General features: G+C 50.2%; 1 protein-coding gene across 4 annotated transcripts in view; it reads right to left on the bottom strand.

The window, feature by feature from the left end:
- The window catches only part of KMO (kynurenine 3-monooxygenase), a 191,393-nt gene that overhangs the window by 124,578 nt on the left and 50,292 nt on the right, over positions 1 to 16,523 (bottom strand). For all 4 annotated transcript variants that reach the window (XM_072141155.1, XM_072141157.1, XM_072141154.1 and 1 more), the window contains exon 2: positions 1,989 to 2,058. In XM_072141155.1, coding sequence (XP_071997256.1) covers positions 1,989 to 2,058 — 70 coding nt within the window. The remainder of the gene's footprint in view (positions 1 to 1,988; positions 2,059 to 16,523) is intronic.

The raw sequence follows: 16,523 nt of genomic DNA, 5'->3' as shown, positions 1-16,523 counted from the left end.
AACTAATTTGAAGTACAATGCGTCACAAGAAAACAATCTCAAAATCCCCTGAATATGTTAAAGCATTCCAAAGCTATAACCACTTATAGTGGCACAGGGCACATTTAAAAAATGAGTCCTGAAGGGGTTAAAGATTCAACTTGGACTTGCATATATTTCCAGCCTTATATACTATGATACCATGATCCTTGATGGGAAGTCTGTTTAAAATGGTCTAAAACCTGTAATGAATTTAGGGCAAGGCATTTCACACAAATGTTAGCACAAATTATGACTTGCACAGAAAGCTTGATTAATCTCTTCCAGGGTGCTTCATTTCTTTTCAGTTTGTTTTCCAAGGTAGAATAAGGAAAGCTTTGCCTCAAAGCTACCTTAATGGCAGCCCCCTTAAAGGGAACCTACCACCCCGATTCTACCTATAAAGGTAGAAGGGGTGGTAGGTAGATGAATGGGACGTGAGGATAGCCCTTTTTTGGGCTAATCATCACGTCCCGGCTATCTTTTATAAAACTTTATTGCAAAACTTTATTTTATATGTAAATTTTTTTAGGCGGCTACTGGGGCGTGGAGTAGCCGGACATGAGGCTACTAGTCGCGGCTACTCCACACCCCAGTAGCCACGTTACTCCGCCTACCATCGGGCCTTCAGAACGCCATTGAGAGGGCCCTGTTCCTGTTGTGTGGGGGTCGGAGCACAGTGTACGGGTACACTGTACTTCTTGTGGCCTGTGGTGGAATCTGGACCCTCTCGTCTTACGTCGAAATCACCTGTCGGACCAACAAGGACATGCCCCCGCGTAGGCGGGGCCAGGCATGCGAGGTGAATAATGCCGGAAGGGTCTGGGTCTTCCCACAGGTCAGTTTAATTGTTTGTAAATAGTGTTAATTAATAAAGCTGTGGCTGACCTCCACTTTTTTCCCATCAGACAGCCTCATGTTTAGTTGTTGTGCAGGGGACGGGTGGGGGTTATACCATTGGGTTGGTTTTATTGATACTGCCGGTCTTCCTAGCCCGCAATCCGTTTAAGCCTGGGGACGGCAGGACTGGCAGTGTTCGCCCCCCCCTTTCCCCTTTGTTTTACTTCCTGATTAAAATCCCTCCCCCCAGGTTCCCGTCCCCTGCCCGGGTTTACTGTGCAGCCATCAAGTGGCCAGGAAGTGCGCCTGGCCACTTGATGGCGGTAGTCCTGGGCTATTTAGCCCTGAGCGCGGAGCTAGTCCAGCCTCTTTTGGACTTGCTCCGCGCTCAAGAGATTACCACCCGCCCACCCTTAGATACTGTTTTTTCGGTTTTTGTTAGGTAAAGTTTTTGTTATGTATATTTATTTGCAGTTTTGTTTGTATATTGTTGGTGTTTTAATTATTTTTCACTGTTGTTTTGTTGGTAGTCACAGCTTGGCCTGTGGTGGAATCTGGACCCTCTCGGCTTACGTCGAAATCACCTGTCGGACTAACAAGGACATGCCCCCGCGTAGGCGGGGCCAGGCATGCGAGGTGAATAATGCCGGAAGGGTCTGGGTCTTCCCACAGGTCAGTTTAATTGTTTGTAAATATTGTGGCTGTGGCCGACCTCCACTTTTTTCCCATCAGACAGCCTCATGTTTAGTTTTTTGTGCAGGGGACGGGTGGGGGTTATACCATTGGGTTGGTTTTATTGATACTGCCAGTCCTCACCGCTTCGCAGGCAAAGACAGAATACATCCCTCCCTGCACTACCACCAGCGGAAGCACCACGGCAATGTCCCTGTCTCTTAATTCCTGCTTTCCCCATTTTAAAACACATGTAGTACCAACCCATACTATGAGAGCCCCTTCACAATCAAGGTATTCAGCAGTCAATCAAGCAGCTTGGCGCTTTGTCCCAAACAAGCACCAAAATTTGGAGGTGCGGTTTGGCAATGTGTGATATGTGCAATTGAACTGTACAGTAGTTTTTACAACTTATGTGGGTTTACTGCACAATGAAATCCAAAAAAAAAAAACCTTACCTTCTCTTGCCTCATAAAGTTCAACCAGGAATCCTTTCTCAGCAAAGAAGCATGCATTTAAGCTCCCAACCTGCAATAATGAAATATAGATATTATTTCAATGGATGCCAAAAATCAATACTACAGGAATGGCTATCCCCATTTGCATAATCCATTACTCTGTTTCTACAAAAAAGTAACTTATGTCTTTAGGATGGAATGGATTGAGTTAGCCCTACAAAAAGAGAAAGCTTTCTTCCTATTGTGGAAACCATTTATTGCTATACTTCCACATAAAACTAGGAACAAACTTCATACTTGTTTCAAGTATATCACATTGTACCTGGAGAGGCACATTATTTTCATTACTCAGTGCTCAATTACTAGAATGCAGAATGTCTGTATGTGCTCTCAACCTGCATTTCCAGCAATTATATGACCAAAATGATCATGGAAAGCTTTTGTGGCTTTTCTCTTATGGTTTTGTGTCACCCTATTGTATAAAAGCATGCACTGCATAACTGACCCACTGCCACTTTCCTTACCCCTCCACCCCCTTCCCTTTGATTGTAACTTGATTTGTCAATTAAATGACAAATTAAATTTTTGAAAATTAAAAAAAAAAAACATGGTTAACAAAATGTACACTTGAGATCAAAATTAGAGAAAACACACAATTGCCTAAATGTCAAATTCATTATGTAGTCCTATGAGTAAAATACCAGTATTAGAAACTAAATTCATAAATTGGGGGGGCGTGGCTTGGCGATGGCGGAGTAAGTCGCACGGACTGCGAGCTCCCGGCCATTCCCGCCAGACACCTACTCTGAAGCGCTCACGGAGCCCCGGAAAAGCTATGGTCCACAGGAGGGGAGCGAGGAGGAACACGGCGCCTCCGACAGCAGACCCGGGAACCATCACGAAGTTCCTCAAGACAGCAGAGCTGCCAGAGGACTCGGCGCACGAGGTGGCCAAGATGGCGGCCGCGACTGCTCATCCACCCTCCATCTCAGGGTCCCCCTCATAGCAGGCGCTGAGAGAGATAGAGGAGCCAGCCCCGCAGTCCCCGGGCACAGGGGTGAGTGCCTCCCCAGAAAGGCAACTTGAAGATTATCCCCCATTATCAGGGAATGGTGGGGACTTTCCTCTGACCCAGGCCTCCCCTCTCTTAACTTGGCCTTCTACTCCCCACAGGGCCTTACCGCCCACCCACTACAAGCCAGGGGGGCCCTGCTTCTCCATCCCAGGGGACAAGTGCCTCCCAACAAAATTGGGAATGGAAGGCACACATCCGTGCCATGCCTACCACGCTGGAGGAATCCCACAAAAGAGACATTGCTGGTTTGCAAAAAGAAATACATCATATTGGCCACAGGGTGGCAGAAGCGGAGTCTGTTCAGGAGAAAATTCTAGATCAATTGGACACTCATTCACAAGTTCTACAGGAACATGCATCCCATATATCTAGCATTTTGACACATTTGGAAGATATTGAGAACAGACATCGCCGTAACAACCTAAGGATTAGAGGCGTGAATGAAGATGTGGAGCCATCTAAACTTGAGGAGTGGGCTCAGGCATTTTTTGCAGAGATTTTGAACCAACCTCCCGCCTCTCCAATTGAACTTGACCGGATCCATCGCACACTGGGCCCTAAGCCTGCGGCCTCAGAACGTCCTAGAGACATTCTCTGCCGAGTCAATTTCTTCAAAGAAAAAGAGGAGATACTCCGCCGTGCAAGAGAGTTTAAGGATATTACGTTTCGTGGCTCCAAAATTATTGTTCTCCCAGACCTAGCGAAGAGAACCCTACAACTGCGGAGGGCCTTGCGTCCTTTATTAGCGGAATTACAATCCAGGGACGAGGGGCGTGGCCTGGCTATGCAGGAGTGAGGACGCGTTTGCCTCGAGCTCCCGCTCCGGATCCCTCCACTCACCCAACAGCAGGGTCTCTCGGCATCGGAACACTGCCAAACAATGGGGGTTCGGAAGAAGAAGAGGGGAACGGACGTCCCTCCTGAAACGCCGGTCCTCGCATCCGCGGGGATCGGTAAATTTTTCCTCCCCGAGCAGTTGCCCGACTGCATCAGAAGGGGACCTCATCACCCGCACTGCAGCGGGAACTGCAAATGGAGCCAGACCCCGAGGCCAGACAGCTCCCGACTCCCGAAATATCAGCCGAGAGGCCCCGGCATCCCGACACGGGGACACAGTCACCTCCGCCGGAACACATGGAGGCGGCCCACCATGTGGAGGCACAGCCGCCATCTTGCCAGGGGGAAGCGCAGCGGTCGTGCACGCTGCAGCCACCCGGAAAGGAGACACCAGACAGCAGGGGTACACCTGCAACTGTGAGTACCCCACAGGGGCAACACATGGGACACCCCCCACATCCTCCAGGGCTCGAGTATGAGGGCTGGGAAGAGACCCCTGCAGGGTCAACGGCCCCCCCGGCCACTACCACCAGGGTCTCCAAGCGGCCTCTATCACCACCAGCCACGGATGGGGGGCTGGCCACAGGGAGGGATGCCCGGGGCGCAGGAGAGGCCCCTGGTTCACCTCTGGACTACCTGCCCCCTGGCTCTCCTATGCCGGACCTCTCGGGCCCGTCTACCCCAGATGCCTTCCACCCCTCCAGAGACCATTCTCAGGGGACCGGCTCAGCGTGCTATCCACCCTCATTTGGGGAGTTCTATCCCTCACGGGAATCGATCTATATGACAAAGGCAATGGCCGACATCAGCGATTTGCGAACACACATTGTTGCTATCCCAACTCGGGACGATATGGAATCTTATGTGAACAGGCTTGAAGCGGCTTACAGAGCGGAATTAGCTACATTGCGTACGGATGTTCAGGTCATTGAAGGGCGGGTATCTGCCACAGAGCAAGCCGCTACAATTACCACTTCTAGGCTTGACCGTCATGAGGAGCTGTTGGCCACGCACTCTTTGCAACCTCAACACCTGACTGATGCCATTGATGACACCGAAAATCGGGGGAGAAGGAATAATATAAGAGTAAGAGGACTTCCTGAATCCGTTGAACCCCAAAGACTAGACCTTATCCTCAGGCAATTATTTAATGGGATTTTGGGGGTCCCCCCTGACACAACGCTGGAACTTGACCGGGCACATAGGTCCCTAGCCCCTAAGCCACCGGACAACGAGAGACCCAGAGATGTGATCTGTAGAGTGCACAGGTACCAATTGAAAGACAGCATCATGCGGGCGGTGAGAGAAAAAGGCCCACCGAACTTTCAGGGTCACCCTATTCAGCTCCTTCCAGATCTCTCCCGCCTCACTCTACAAAAACGCAGGGCATTACGGCCACTTCTGGCAATTCTCCAGGAGCGTCAACTTCAGTACTCATGGGGCTTTCCATTCCGCCTGCAGATTCGTCGAGCGGGAAGAACCTTCTCTCTCCGTCATCCGGGTGATTTACCAGCCCTCTCCAGGGACCTAGAGCTGCCCCCAATCGTCATTCATGATTGGCCATCCCTCCCAACCCTCCCTCCAGGGGGGAGAGGGGCCTTACCCCCTCGTCCCCAGAGAAACCCTCGTGGACGTTCCGGAGGGCGCAGGGGAAGAAGAGGAGGCCCTCCGGGGCCTGCCCAGCAACCTGAGGGCGTTTGATTACACTGGAAATATTTTTCCTTTTCTTTCTTTACATTGAACTTTGTAATTGACTTATAGTATTGTGCACCCCTTCTCGTGATGGCTGAAGCCCTCGCCAACTCCCCTGGGGTGGGATCCGTCCCATGACCCTGTTTCCCGACCAGCGCAATGTTCCCGCTGGATCATTCAGCTCCTACTAATGGGGATCGTAGTGTGACTACTCAAACGAATGGTGAACTAAGGGGTCATGGGGGGGGATCAGTGCGACCATGGGGGGAGGCGAGACTTTTATGTTTATGTTTCTGTTCACAGATGTAAGTGCATATGTTTACCTTGGGTTGCCATACGCTTAAGTGTATGTTTATTAATCTCAATTAACCTCATCCCATTACAGTCGCTTCCTTTTTGGAGGCTTTTTTCCCATTGTTAGCGATGATTACCAGTTTCTATGCTTTTGTTCCGATGCCTATGACTTGCATAACTCATTGTGTCTTCTTAGACACGCAATATAATCTATTTGGGGGGGGGGTTCCGGGGGGGGAGCCCCCTCATGGAAAGCCCGCTACCCACCGGGGTGCCCTTGACTGCGCTGGTCGGAGTTAAAGGTGGATAGACCCTTCTGGTCCTTGACCCACTAGTGTTTATAGTGATTAGTGGTACATAGTACCCGACAGTTTATTTGTTATTGTACTGTCTTCTCGTTGTGAGTCTTCTGTCACACCGTTTGTTAACCACTCCTAGCCTTAACTACCCCTCTTGTGTCTGCCCTTTTACCCATATTCCCCCTCAATGGCTCCCATAACATGCTACTCTCTCAATGCAAGGGGACTGAATGTCCCTCAAAAACGTAGCCAGATTTTATATCGAATGCATAAGCTTAAAGCGGATGTTCTCTTTCTACAGGAGACCCATTTCCGTACCGGCCAGATACCAGGGATCCGAGACAGATTCTTCACGTCCTGGCATCATAGTACAAACCCAGTTTCCAAGTCCAGAGGGGTCTCTATTGCGATTCACAGGAGACTGACTCATGAGGTACTGGATTCAAAAATTGACCCCGAGGGACGTTATCTTTTTCTTAAGGTGAGACTGTGGGGGCACCTGATTACCCTGGCCTCTCTTTATCTCCCCAACAAAGGGCAGATTCTGATGTGTAGATCTATCCTGACTAAGCTGCGGGACTTCGCAGAGGGGGTGACTATTCTTGGGGGCGACTTCAACTTCATAATGGATTCACGCACAGACTGCTCCACCCCTAGACCCCCGCGGCCCCCGCTCAGATGCGTTCCCTACAAAGGGCCTTGCATAACTCACAGCTGGTGGACGCTTGGCGTGTCCTCAACCCACAGGGCCGAGATTACTCATATTTTTCCCCGGCACACCAGTCGTACAGTCGAATTGACATGTTCTGGTTGAGCCATTATGCGTTGGGCTGGCAACCCACCGCCGCCATTGCCCCGGCCCTGTGGTCTGACCACGCTCCGATCTCTATCACCCTGAATGTGCCGGGCCCATACTCTACCCCATGGGCTTGGCGATTAAATGACAATTTACTCAAGGACGCAGTTTGTATGACAGGGGTTAAGCAGTGCATTGCTAACTTCCTCGACACCCATGTAGACGATCACACCCCCCTCCCAGTTCAATGGGAAATATTAAAGGGAGCGATCCGTAGCGAGTTTATCTCACATGGAGTACGCATAAAGAGAGAGAAAGCCGCCAAAATCCAGGACTTGCTCTGTAAAATTCAAGCGTTAGAGGCAACACACAAGGCAGGTGGCTCACAAACAGTGCTGAACGAGTTGCTTAACACTAGGGAGGAACTACGAAACATACTTGACCAAAAACACCTGAGGTACAGGGACAGGAATAAGAGATTTTTTTACGAACACTCTAACAAATGTGGCGGGCCCCTAGCGAGGCTTCTCCACCCTAGGTCAGCTACCACATATATCCCTAAGGTACAGGATGGGGGGGGGGCGGGTGGCACACGATCCCTCCACAATCTCTGATGTGTTCCGCTCCTACTACCAGGAACTCTACAACATACAGGGCCAGTATAAAGATATGACCCCGATACAACTCCAGGACAAAATAAACGCGTACATTACAGACACGGCACTCCCTAACTTGAGGGATGAAGATAGGGGGGCACTTGAGGAAGACATTACGGAGCAAGAGCTCTCAGAGGTAATAAAACTGACCCCGGCAGGGAAATCCCCAGGACCCGACGGGTTTACCCCCCGATTTTACAAAATACTCAGACAAGAACTGGTCCCCTTCCTTACCAGGGTCTTCAATGGGATCTCATTGCGCACTCCCTTTACGTGCCAATCCCTTAAGGCTAATATCTCTGTTATCCCCAAGCCGGGAAAAGATCATACAGTGTGTGCTAATTATCGCCCCATATCGTTGATTAACGTGGATATAAAGTTGTACTCAAAACTCCTGGCTAACCGACTGGGGACCATTCTTCCCTCCATCACACACAAAGACCAGGTGGGATTCCTCCGCGGGAGGGAGGCCCGGGATAACACTAATAAGACCTTGCTATTGATATCTCGGGCTAAGTCTGCTAAACAACCGTTATGCCTACTGTCAGTGGACGCGGAAAAAGCGTTCGACCGTGTACACTGGGGATTCCTCTGGGCGGCCCTAGAACAAATTGGGGTAGGACCTAGGTTCCTGAGTATGATTAAAGCTCTATATTCAGCCCCCACAGCTCAGGTAAGAATAAATGGCACCTCCTCCAAGCCGTTCTCGATCAAGAACGGAACCCGCCAGGGCTGCCCCCTCTCCCCACTATTGTATATTATTGTCATGGAACACCTGGCGGTGGCGCTTCGTGGCAACCCCAGTGTACACGGTCTCCAGGTTGGACCTAAACAGTACAAGACCGCTATCTATGCGGATGACCTGCTCTTGTATGTGTCACAGCCCCGGATCTCCCTCCCGTCCATCTTAGCGGAGTTCTCCCGCTTTGGCCTCCTTAGCAACTTCAAAGTTAACTTATCGAAATCAGAAGCCCTGAACATCTCCCTCCCCGAAAGCGAAATATCCCACCTAGCTTCCCAATTCCCATTCAAATGGCAGAGATCTCACATTCTTAGGAATTGACATCCCAGCAGACCTCTCGTGCCTCTATAACCTTAACTATAAAACTCTCCTGGATCGCACAATACGGGACCTGGCCAAATACCGCAGAAGTAGTCTATCATGGTTCGGCCGAGTCAATGTCTTGAAGATGGACGTAATGCCCCGGTTCCTGTATTTATTTCAAACGCTACCGATACGCTCCCCGGGCTCATTCTTTACAAGCCTAAAAGCAGCTTTCCGGAGATTTGTGGGGGGGGGGCGGGACAAGTAGGATCAGCTACTCCACACTGGCTAGACCCAAAATCGCTGGGGGGGTGGGTCTTCCTGACCCCAAACTTTACCACTCTGCATCACTGCTCATGCGCATAGTAGACTGGCATTATCACAGAGCATCCAAGCAATGGGTGTCTCTGGAGACGGACCTCACCCACCCTCACTTGCGCACCATTCCGTGGATTCGGCCGGCCCAACGGCCAGAGAGCTTCACACACTCACTCTTCTCCCCATACTTCCTCCGGGAATGGGACAGGCTGGCGTCTCGAGACACCATAATTAGACTACAGGGCCCCCTCACTCCACTATTTAACAACCCAGCATTCCCCCCAGGGATGGGGAGAGGGAGATTCCTGTGTTGGGAGGTGGGAGCAGATATTCGTATGGGCCAGGTAGTATCTGGAGGCACCATGCCCTCCTGGGACTCTTTGAGAGCCTCCAATCCAGACGTTACATTGTCTTGGCTGGAGTACCAACAGTTAACCTCGTACGTAAGCTCGGACACTGACTCTAGTTTTGGGGCATCCCTAACCGGGTTTGAGGCGTTACTTAGACCTACATCACCCCCAGCCCACGTCTTGTCTCAGCTGTATGCTATACTGCTCGCTGAGTCCTCCCAGGGGAACCCAGGGTTTGTGTCAGCGTGGGAGACAGACCTATCAACCACACTCACGGAGGCAGACTGGGACAAAGGCATTTTGATCTCCCATAAACTCCCTCTGCCCTGCAGCGCTCAGGAGAAGAACTATAAGATTCTATCACGCTGGTACAGGTGCCCCCTCACGCTCCATAGGATCTATCCTGGAGTCTCGGAGCTCTGCTGGAGGTGCGGTGCGGAGGTGGGATCCATTCTTCACATTTGGTGGAGTTGCTCGATCATACAGGACTTCTGGCGGATGGTGTTTGACACCTATAGCAGAGTGTCTGGTAAGACGATACAATTCAGCCCACAGGTTGCCCTCCTTTCCGTGCTGCCGGGCACCATCTCCTCCATCAAAAAAGGACTCCTTTGCCACTTTCTCACAGCGGCAAGGACTGTGATCCCTCGACACTGGAAGAGCCCTCATCCACCCACGGTTGTGGAGTGGATACAGGAGCTTCGCTACATACGCAGGATGGAGGAGTTGGTGGCCGGGGACACGCCTGATCCGAGTAAGACAGCCACTGTGTGGACCCCTTGGGAAGACTACCAGTTAACCCCGGCCTTTCAGGACCTTTTTGCCTAAAATGATTCGGTCTCTTCTCGAATCTGTATCCTTTCATTACAACTCTTGCATTACAATTAAGCAACACGCCTGTAGTGCACTGCCAAAACATGACATGGAAGCCATCCCTACCCCCAAACCCCTCCCCCTTTCCCCACCCAGTAATTCCCTTCTCGTCCATGTCTTGTACTGTCTACCCCCTGTTCGTATCTTTGTCTCGTCTTACCACTGGAAGGGATGGGCAGACCCCCACAGCCGGTATCTCACGATCTCCACCTCAATATAATTGTACAGCCTGCTGCCTTGCCATTCTGTGACATGATGTGATGTGTATCTTATTGCAGGGGTCCTGCGAGACCACCCTTTTTGCCTGGAAAATTCTGTTTACACTCGTTATTCATTGATAAATGTTGATTGAACATACAATCAAGGGACATCCCTTATAGATGGGGCTACCCGTTTCAACTGATCGCTAAGAAAAATGGGAAGTCGGCTGTCTTTAGATCTCTCGGAGACCTTCCGAAATTCTTGGGGACGTTCGAGTTGCCACAGATAGCCCTGCCTGAGTGGCCTCTAATCAAATCGGCTCCGGTGCAGCTGCCAAGAGAGAAGTGGAAAGAAGCACGCAGAAAAGGCTCGGACCGAGCTACGAATCACTCTACCGGAACCTGAACGGTTTTTGTATACCTCACTATTTGATATGTAATACCTGTTATACTTACCTTAGCAATTTGCCATAGTCTTTTTTCTTGTGGTTTTATAGTAGTTTCTGTACTCCTTGATTCACCACAGGTTGTGATACCTTCTGGATTTAAGCAGGGGCGTTTATAGTCTTTAATTATTTGACATCTTAACTTAGTAACGCTTATTGTATCTTTTCTTGTAATATGATTACACTTTATTGGCGGAGATGTGCCGGGAGACTCGCCCCCCATCGGTCTCCTCGTCTCCCCCTTAGGGTTGCGGTGCTGGACACCGCCTTGGCTACTTATGCCTTACCTTAGATTGACTAGGCTCACTAGGGGCCTGGGTTGTACATTTTCTTATGTATGTTATGTTTGTTATGGTTTTATACCCCTCTTTCCCATCCCCGATCTTCCCTGGCCTAACCTCCCCCCTCCCCTCACTACATCATCTATTCATGATCTAAGCTCTCCTTTAACTAAACAATGGTGGTACTAACCTTTTGTACATACAATGCCAGGGGTCTAAATAAGAGAAACGAAGCCAAATACTATATCGCTTACATAAGCGACGAGTATTAGTAGCGATGTTCCAAGAGACTCACTTTAAAGCAGATAGCATCCCCAAGTTTCAAAGCAAGTATTACCCTGCATGGCACCACTGCCCCACCCCTCTCAGAAGGCATGTGGAGTTTCCATAGCCTTCCATAAGTCGTTTCAACCAACCTTATTGGCCACTGAGATGGACACGGAAGGCCGATACATATTCCTTAAAATTGATTTATTGGGAAATGTTTTCACACTTGCCAATGTTTATTTCCCTAACCAGGGCCAGGTTCCCTTTGGCTTGGGAGTCCTGAAAAAACTGGCTGTCTTCTCTGAAGGATCCACACTGATTCTAGGAGTTGATTTCAACGTCCCTCTCGAACCTTCATTGGACTCATCCACAGGTAGGTATTCTCTCTCTCATCTGGCACTACGTAGACTGAGATATGTGGAGGGTCCTTCATCCGGGAGTCAGAGATTATAGCCATCATTCCCAAACTCATAACAGCTATGGCCGCCTGGATTATCTCTTTGTGTCCCACCAACTGTTAGATCGAGGTCCTAAGAGTGCTATTGATTCCACCCTTTGGTCGGATCACGCTCCTGTGTATGGGTGGTTGGGTCATCTGGGCAAACGCACCAAAGAGTTTTCCTGGAGATTAAACGACAATCTGCTAAACGACGCCTTATGTGAAGCTGAAGTACGTAGTGTAATCACAGATTTTATTTCCACAAGTCAGGCTCAACACCTTCCAATGCCAGTTAGGTGGGAGATATTGAAGGGATCTATCCGAGGGGTGTTTATGGCACATGGGGCGCGACTTAAAAAGGAAAATTCCGCAAAACTGAGCTCCCTATTTCCTGAACTGGGGTCTAAAGAAACCGCTAAGAAATCTATCCCAACCGATCTTTTGAAGGTGGAAATTTCAGCTATTAGACACAAGATCCTCCAATTACTAGATCAAAAGAGCCTATGTTTTAGAGACAAGGTTAAAAAAGATTACTTCGAATACGGGGATAAATGCGGGAAACTGCTAGCTAAAACCTTACACCCTAGGACCCCTCAGGCGCCAGTTATGTCCATATATTCACCTCAAGGTGTGTTAGTTAATAGAGATGAGCGAACATGCTCGTCCGAGCTTGATGCTCGGTCGAGCATTAGGGTACTCGAAACTGCTCGTTACTCGGACGAATACTTCGCCCGCTCGAGAAAATGGCAGCTCCCGCCGTTTTGCTTTTTGGCGGCCAGAAACAGAGCCAATCACAAGCCAGGAGACTCTGCACTCCACCCAGCATGACGTGGTACCCTTACACGTCGATAGCAGTGGTTGGCTGGCCAGATCAGGTGACCCTGGGATAGACTAGCCGCTGGCCGCGCTGCTCGGATCATTCTGTCTCTGGATGCCGCTAGGGAGAGAGCTGCTGCTGGTCAGGGAAAGCGTTAGGGTGTTCTATTAGCTTACTGTTAGGCAGGAGTGATTCTCAAAGAACCCAACAGCCCTTCTTAGGGCTACAATAACGTTCTACTTTTTTTATTTTAATTTGCATCTTTTACCATTTTGTGAGGAATTAGCAGGGGGACTTGCTACCGTTGTGTTTAGCTCTTAGTGGCACACATATCCATAGCAAAGACCGAAGTGGGAAAATTCAGTAGGGGTTGGATTTCTATTAGGCAATAACTCAGTGTCATCTCATCTGGCATAGTAGTGTGCTTCCTTTGATACTTGGCTAGAAAATAGCCATAGGAGAATACAAACAGCTTCTTGAAGCCTACAGTAGCGTTCTATATATTTGATTTCTGGTTGATCTGCTGGTGGCTGTAGTTTCTGCAGTGCATGTACTTGCCAATTCTGAGCAATTTGTAGTGAGACTTGCGACCGCTGTGTTCTGCGCTTAGTGGCGCACATATCCATAGCAAAGGCCGAAGTGGCAAAATTCAGTAGGGGTTGGATTTCTATTAGGCAATAACTCAGTGTCATCTCATCTGGCATAGTAGTGTGCTTCCTTTGATACTTGGCTAGAAAATAGCCATAGGAGAATACAAACAGCTTCTTGAAGCCTACAGTAGCGTTCTATATATTTGATTTCTGGTTGATCTGCTGGTGGCTGTAGTTTCTGCAGTGCATGTACTTGCCAATTCTGAGCAATTTGTAGTGAGACTTGCGACCGCTGTGTTCTGCGCTTAGTGGCGCACATATCCATAGCAAAGGCCGAAGTGGCAAAATTCAGTAGGGGTTGGATTTCTATTAGGCAATAACTCAGTGTCATCTCATCTGGCATAGTAGTGTGCTTCCTTTGATACTTGGCTAGAAAATAGCCATAGGAGAATACAAACAGCTTCTTGAAGCCTACAGTAGCGTTCTATATATTTGATTTCTGGTTGATCTGCTGGTGGCTGTAGTTTCTGCAGTGCATGTACTTGCCAATTCTGAGCAATTTGTAGTGAGACTTGCGACCGCTGTGTTCTGCGCTTAGTGGCGCACATATCCATAGCAAAGGCCGAAGTGGCAAAATTCAGTAGGGGTTGGATTTCTATTAGGCAATAACTCAGTGTCATCTCATCTGGCATAGTAGTGTGCTTCCTTTGATACTTGGCTAGAAAATAGCCATAGGAGAATACAAACAGCTTCTTGAAGCCTACAGTAGCGTTCTATATATTTGATTTCTGGTTGATCTGCTGGTGGCTGTAGTTTCTGCAGTGCATGTACTTGCCAATTCTGAGCAATTTGTAGTGAGACTTGCGACCGCTGTGTTCTGCGCTTAGTGGCGCACATATCCATAGCAAAGGCCGAAGTGGCAAAATTCAGTAGGGGTTGGATTTCTATTAGGCAATAACTCAGTGTCATCTCATCTGGCATAGTAGTGTGCTTCCTTTGATACTTGGCTAGAAAATAGCCATAGCAATAGGATAGGATTGTTTGGTTTTAAAAACTCAAAAAAAAACAAAAAACACAAAAAAAAAAAAAACACACAAAAAAACACCAAAAAAAACAAAAAGAAGTAAAAAAAAAAAAAAAGTTATAACTCTCATTTTAAAAATGTTTAACCCGAGGGCTAGGGGTAGAGGACGAGGGCGGGGACGTGGGCGTCCAACTACTGCAGGGGTCAGAGGCCGTGGTCCTGGGCGGGGTAAGACACCACCTGCTGATGAGGGAGCAGGGGAACGCCGCAGAGCTACACTCCCTAGGTTCATGTCTGAAGTTACTGGGACTCGTGGTAGAGCACTGTTGAGGCCAGAACAGTGCGAACAGGTGATGTCGTGGATTGCTGACAATGCTTCGAGCAATTTGTCCACCACCAGTCAGTCTTCCACGCAGTCCACCCATGTCACCGAAATCCCCACTCCTCCAGCTCCTGCACCTCAGCCTCCTCCCCCCCAGTCTGCCCCCTCCCAGGAAAATTTGGCATTTGAACCGGCATACTCTGAGGAACTGTTTTCTGGACCCTTCCCACAGTCACAAACCACTTGTCCGGTTGCTGCTGAGCAATTTTCCGATGCCCAGGTTTTCCACCAGTCACAGTCTGTGGGTGATGATGACCTTCTTGACGTAGTGGAAGTGTGTAAAGAGGTGTCCGACGATGAGGAGACACGGTTGTCAGACAGTGGGGAAGTTGTTGTCAGGGCAGGAAGTCCGAGGGGGGAGCAGACTGAGGGATCGGAGGATGATGAGGTGACAGACCCAAGCTGGGTTGAGAGGCCGGGTGAACACAGTGCTTCTGAGACGGAGGAGAGTCCTCGACCTGAACAGGTTGGAAGAGGCAGTGGTGGGGCCAGACGGAGAGGCAGGGCCAGAGCTGGTGCATCAGCGCCACTGTCAACTAGTGAAGCTCCCGTGGTGAGGGCTCTTGCGGCGAGGGCTAGATCTTCAGAAGTGTGGAGGTTCTTTAAGGAAACACCGGATGACCGACGGACTGTGGTGTGCAACATTTGCCAAACCAGGCTCAGCAGGGGTTCCACCACTACTAGCTTAACTACCACCAGTATGCGCAGGCATATGAATGCTAAGCACCCCACTCAGTGGCAACAAGCCCGTTCACCTCCGGCCGTGCACACCACTGCTCCTTCCCCTGTGTCAGCTGCTAGTCAGCCCCCTGCCCAGGACCCTGGCACAAAAACCCCATCGTCGCCTCCACGATCCTCCACAGCATCCACCAGCGTTCAGCTCTCCATACCCCAGACGCTGGAGCGGAAACGCAAATATAGTGCAACCCACCCGCACGCCCAAGCCCTTAATGTGCACATCTCCAGATTGCTTAGCCTGGAGATGCTGCCCTATAGGCTAGTAGAGACCGAGGCCTTTCGCAACCTCATGGCGGCGGCCGCCCCTCGGTATTCGGTCCCCAGCCGCCACTACTTTTCCCGATGTGCCGTCCCAGCCCTGCACCAGCACGTGTCAGACAACATCATCCGTGCCCTGACCAACGCCGTTTCTGACAAGGTCCACCTGACCACGGACACGTGGACGAGTGCTGCCGGGCAGGGCCACTATATATCGCTGACGGCACATTGGGTTAACTTGGTGGAGGCTGGGACCGAGTCTGACCCTGGGGCTGCTCATATACTGCCGACGCCGAGGATTGCGGGGCCTACCTCGGTCCAGGTGTTTCAGGCCTACTATGCCTCCTCCTCCTCCCACCCCTCCTCCACCTCCTCCTCCGAACTACCATCCGTGGGCACGGCGCCATCAGTCGGTAGCTCTAGGCACAGCAGCAGTGCCGTCGCTAAGCGACAGCAGGCGGTGCTCAAACTGCTGAGCCTAGGCGACAAAAGGCACACCGCCCAAGAGCTATTACAGGGCATCACGGCGCAGACTGATCTGTGGCTGGCACCGCTGAACCTCAAGCCGGGAATGGTTGTGTGTGACAACGGCCGTAACCTGGTGGCGGCTCTGCAACTCGGCAGACTGACACATGTGCCATGCCTGGCCCATGTGTTAAATCTGATAGTGCAGCGTTTCCTCAAGACATACCCCAATCTGTCTGATTTGCTCACGAAGGTGCGCCGCATCTGTGCGCATTTCAGGAAGTCCAGCCCAGATGCTGCCACTCTCAGGGCAGCGCAGCGCCGCCTCCAACTGCCCGCTCACCGACTGTTGTGCGACGTGCCCACGAGGTGGAATTCAACACTGACCATGTT

This window comes from Engystomops pustulosus, chromosome 3 (genome assembly GCF_040894005.1).
Source record: "Engystomops pustulosus chromosome 3, aEngPut4.maternal, whole genome shotgun sequence".
Classification (NCBI taxonomy): domain Eukaryota; kingdom Metazoa; phylum Chordata; class Amphibia; order Anura; family Leptodactylidae; genus Engystomops; species Engystomops pustulosus.
The sequence above is the reverse complement of the archived record's forward strand: the minus strand, read 5'-3'. Positions and strand labels throughout refer to the sequence as shown.